A 4,464-nucleotide genomic window follows, 5' to 3' on the forward strand; every position below is an offset into this window, starting at 1 on the left:
AAAAAAAAAAAAAATGAAACTAGACCACCAACTTACATCAATACACAAGAATAAATTCAAAATGGATAAAAGACTTAAATGTAAGTCATGAAACCATAAAAACCTTAAAAGAAGAAAACATAGGCAGCAAAAATATCAGACATTTCATGTAGCAGAATTTTCACTGATACAACACCAAGGGCATGGGAAACATAGGAGAAAATAAACAAATGGGACGACATCAAACTACAATTGTCCTGCACAGCAACAGAAACCATCCTCAAAATGAAAAGGGTTGGGAGATCATATTGCCCTAGAGCCAGTCCCACAAACCTCAGCTCCTGGTCCCAGGTTCCCACCGCTGGGGGCAGACTGGGGGGCCATCAGATGAAGGTATGTATCCATCATATGCTCAACCAGGGCTGCACAGGGCAGGTGAGACAGCTCCTCAGGAAGTGACATGAGCAGGTGGAGGACCACAGCTGACTCAGCGGGGGAAAGCTCGGGGCCATGGCCGCTGTGGGAGATGGATGACAGGTACTTGTAGATCTTTTCAAAATCCACTTCGAGGTCTCCCTCAGCAGAGGGGCCAGCAGCTGCTTCAGGGGTGGGGCCAGCAGCCTCAGGGCTCGGGTTCTCTTGTCTGCTAGGGGTGTTAAGGGGCAGTAGTTTTCCATGTGCCTGTGTAGGCTTGGACGGCTTGGAGTACAGGAGGCTGACGGGCTCCACGGCCATGATGGTGAGCGCCTGTGAGAAAGCCACAGTCAGAGCTTCCTCCGGTGGGCCTGTGACCTTCTTAGCCAGATCCACCCACACCTCGATGGGAGCTGGGGGCTGTGTTTCCCGACGCCGGAGGACCACAGCTGACTCAGCGGGGGAAAGCTCGGGGCCATGGCCGCTGTGGGAGATGGATGACAGGTACTTGTAGATCTTTTCAAAACCCACTTCGAGGTCTCCCTCAGCAGAGCGGCCAGCAGCTGCTTCGGGGGTGGGGCCAGCAGCCTCAGGGCTCGGGTTCTCTTGTCTGCTAGGGGTGTTAAGGGGCAGTAGTTTTCCATGTGCCTGTGTAGGCTTGGATGGCTTGGAGTACAGGAGGCTGACGGGCTCCACGGCCATGATGGTGAGCGCCTGACAGGCAGACAGATCAGGAAGGGAAAAGCATAAGTCCTCCCTTCAGTCACCACCCCCGCCCTGCTAACTGTGCTGAGCTCTCCACCCACTCACCCAAGGAAGGTGTCACATACAGAAGATGGCCTCAGAGGAGGGGTACTGAGGCTCAAGGTGTCCAGTGATTGGCCAGAGCGCCCCGATAGCGCGCCAGGGGGGCAGCCTTGGTGAAGGCTTCATGCTGGCGAAGGCGGAGTTGGCGGGCCAGCCCCGCCCCTGGGAGTGGGGTTACGGAGCCCACTGGGGCCCGCAAAGCACTAAAGTTGCTTTTTTTTTTTTTGGATTTTTAAAATTCAAGTTTTATTATTTTTTTTGGCACCATAGTAAATAATTCCTAGAGCGGGCCACTTCAACAGTACCAGGGAACCTCCTCAAAACACCCCATTCCCCACACATGACATTTAAGGAGGAAGAGACCCTGACCGCTGCCTCTGCAGTACAAAAGGCAGTAAATCTTTCAAATCTGAAAAGCCAGGCTTTGGATTTTTGGAGTGGGTTTAATCAGGCAAATTTATCATCATTCATTAGTCATAACAAGCAATAATAATAATAATAATAATAAAGCAGTTCTCAATTCCTAACATCTCTGTCTAACCCCCGTCATTGCTTGTGGAGGCTCAGCTCATGCATACTGTGGCCAGCTCCATCTCGGTCCATCTTCATTCAAACTGAAAACCAGACACACACAGAAGGCACCTGCCCTGGCTTCCAATCGAGAGGGCAAACAGTGCTTCTTGGTTCAATACAACACGTGGCAGGGCCTAATCCCAGACGCTGGGCTGTCCGCGATGCCATTTAGGACAAAGTCCATCCCTCCATCAGGCATTTCCTCTGAATTTCCTCTAATTACTTCACAAGCCGAGATAGGCAAAGCAACCACAACTCAGACTCCTATGTAAGGATTCGGGCCTCAACTACTACAGGACTCTTGGAAGTGGTGGGCTCACTTCAGCTCAGAGCGAAATGCTTAGGTATTACCGACTTTCTGAAAGATTCGAGACAGAAAGGTAATAAAACAGTGGCATCAAGTGCTAACCACCTCAAAATGTTTGCAAAAGTGAGAAGGCCAAATCCATTTCTTCTGTCATGTGGATCCCTTGAGGAGTCATCAGTGGCCCATGAAGACCTTTCCTAGTCACAAGGCATAAATATATAAAAATACATATTGGTAGGTTTCTAAATCTGACAGTGCTCTCTCAAACACAGCTCTGCTCAGTTGCTTTATTATTGCGCCTCTGCAACAAAACGGTGTCACCGATGGGTGACGAGTGACGTCAGGAACGCCAGAAGGAGGAAGTCAGAAAGCCCTTGGGGACAGGAATCTCCTTGTGCTGCAAACATTTCTCCAAGAACTGCTTGAGGCGTATGAAGGATCCCATCTGTCCCGGGCTTGTAATGGCTTCAATCCTGGGGAAGTAGTCCTCTTTGATGAGAAGCATCATCTTCCAGAACTGGGCCTGATACTGCTTCATGAGGGCATTCCCACACACCTCTAAGAAGTCAAAGAGGAGGGTGGCCGTCACGTCCGACAGGGGCTCCGTGTTTAGTATCTGTGCCAACCAGCGCCAGCCATGGTTTAAGCCATGAGGGTGAACCTCTTGTCGAGTTCCATACGGCCACCGGAGCTGGATGATGGCAGCATAGAGACGCATCATCCCGGACATGCGTTTCAGAAAGTTGTCCTGCTGCTCCACCTTGGAATCCTTCACTTGGTAGCCAAGCATTCTTTGGTAGTCTTCCAAAGCCATTCCCTCCCTGAAAGCCGGGTAGAAAGGGACAGAGTACGGACAATTCTTGTGCAGATGAGCCAAGATGAGGTCCCCCACCCTCGGGTGCAGCTCCCAGATCCCGGACGCTACGGCGGCGATGGGGAACGCAGCTTCATGGTGAGAGGCCACCTCCTCCTCTCCTTGTTTCACAAATTTCTCTGCCAGCTTGTACTGGACAAAGTCCAGGCCCTGTGGATTCAGTGTGACGGACACAGAGCGCCCACCAGATTGAACAGGTTTTCCAGAGAGCAGGTTGTGGATCTTGTCGAAGATCTCCTTCAGCTGGGAGCCTGCGCTGGTGGAGATCTGGCTCACTGGGATAGTGGCTGCCTTCTGGAGGTCCATCTTTATCTTTTTGACCTGGCTGTCCTTGCTGCTGGCCAGTCCCTCAAAGGCCAGCACACACTGACGGGAGGCCTCCTGCAGCTGCTGGTACCACTGCATTGTACTGTCTTGTACCTTCAGCTGGAGGCCTTCACTCCGTTTCCCTCCTGGGCCCTGGCTGGGAGCGGGGCACTCGTTGTGGACCTCTGGCCTCTGCCTCATCTGTGCCTCTTGCCGCTTCACCTGGGCCTCCTCTTCATCCTGCCCCCTCTTGTCTTCACACGCCCTGGCGTCCCTCAGGAGGTCCCGCACTTCTTGCAGCGCGCTCTCGGCCACGGCTTGGTCCTCTGCCCTGGGAAAGCCTTTCTCTGAAGTGGTCCGAATGATCCCCGAGATGAGGCCGCACAGCTGGTTGCCTCGGCTCCGCAAGGCCAGCAGGTCCACCTTCAGGTCTCTGTGCTGGCCCACGGAGTCCAGCTGCTGGTTGAGGTGCAGCAGCTCCTCCTGCGCGGCATAGAGGCTCCGCAGGCGGACCTGGCCTTCCTCCCTCCGCAGCCGCTCCTGCTCCACCCGCTTCAGCCGCTGCTGCTCTGCCTCCCACAGCTTCAGGTTGAGAATCTCCGCTCTGTGGCGATGCTCAGCTTTCAGCTTTTCTTGCTGCCCCAGGGCTTCTCTGGAGCTCTGCTCCATCATTTCCCTCAAGTCCTGGAATTCTTGACGATGCTTCAGTTCCTTCCGTTCATCAAAACGCTTCAGCTGTTCGGATGCCATCTGAGAGAGCGCTCGCCACTTCCTCTCCTGCTCCTCCTGCCACAGCCGCAGGCCCTCTGTTCCTTTCATTCTGTGCACTAGCTCATACGCTCGGATGCAGCCTTCCACCGTGATGCCCCTGGAGGACTGCAGTAACATGGGCTCCGTGGGCTGGGACTCACGTTTGCCCTTGGTCCCACCTGGTGTTGCTGGTGCTCTTGGGGATGCTGGTGAGCAGGCAAGGCTTCTTATGGGAGACTTGGGAACAAATGAAGGTTGGTCCAGGCCTGAAGTGGATCTAGAGGATGTTGAAGTCTCGGAGGGAGACAGGGTCTCTTGTGCGTGGGGTAGGACATGATCTACCACCCATCCAGCGTAAGAAGATAGCTGGGGAGTGGACACACATTCTTCCGAAACATCCTCGCCCCGCAGGAGCCTGTCGCGGTGGTAGCAGAGGCGACCTTTGTCGGAGCTG

General features: G+C 53.7%; 1 protein-coding gene and 1 pseudogene across 1 annotated transcript; both read right to left on the reverse strand.

Moving 5' to 3' along the window:
* Window positions 1-182: 182 nt before the first annotated feature.
* Window positions 183-1,095, reverse strand: LOC106725870 (annotated as a pseudogene).
* Window positions 1,096-1,996: 901 nt separating this feature from the next.
* LOC102245509 (nucleoporin GLE1) lies at window positions 1,997-4,460 on the reverse strand (the record flags this gene model as incomplete). Its single annotated transcript, XM_005864956.2, has 1 exon — window positions 1,997-4,460. A coding segment is annotated over one exon (2,040 nt), but the record flags the coding sequence as incomplete, so codon positions are not given.
* Window positions 4,461-4,464: the final 4 nt, after the last annotated feature.

This window comes from Myotis brandtii, unplaced genomic scaffold, assembly GCF_000412655.1.
Source record: "Myotis brandtii unplaced genomic scaffold, ASM41265v1 scaffold193, whole genome shotgun sequence".
NCBI classification, from domain to species: Eukaryota; Metazoa; Chordata; class Mammalia; order Chiroptera; family Vespertilionidae; genus Myotis; species Myotis brandtii.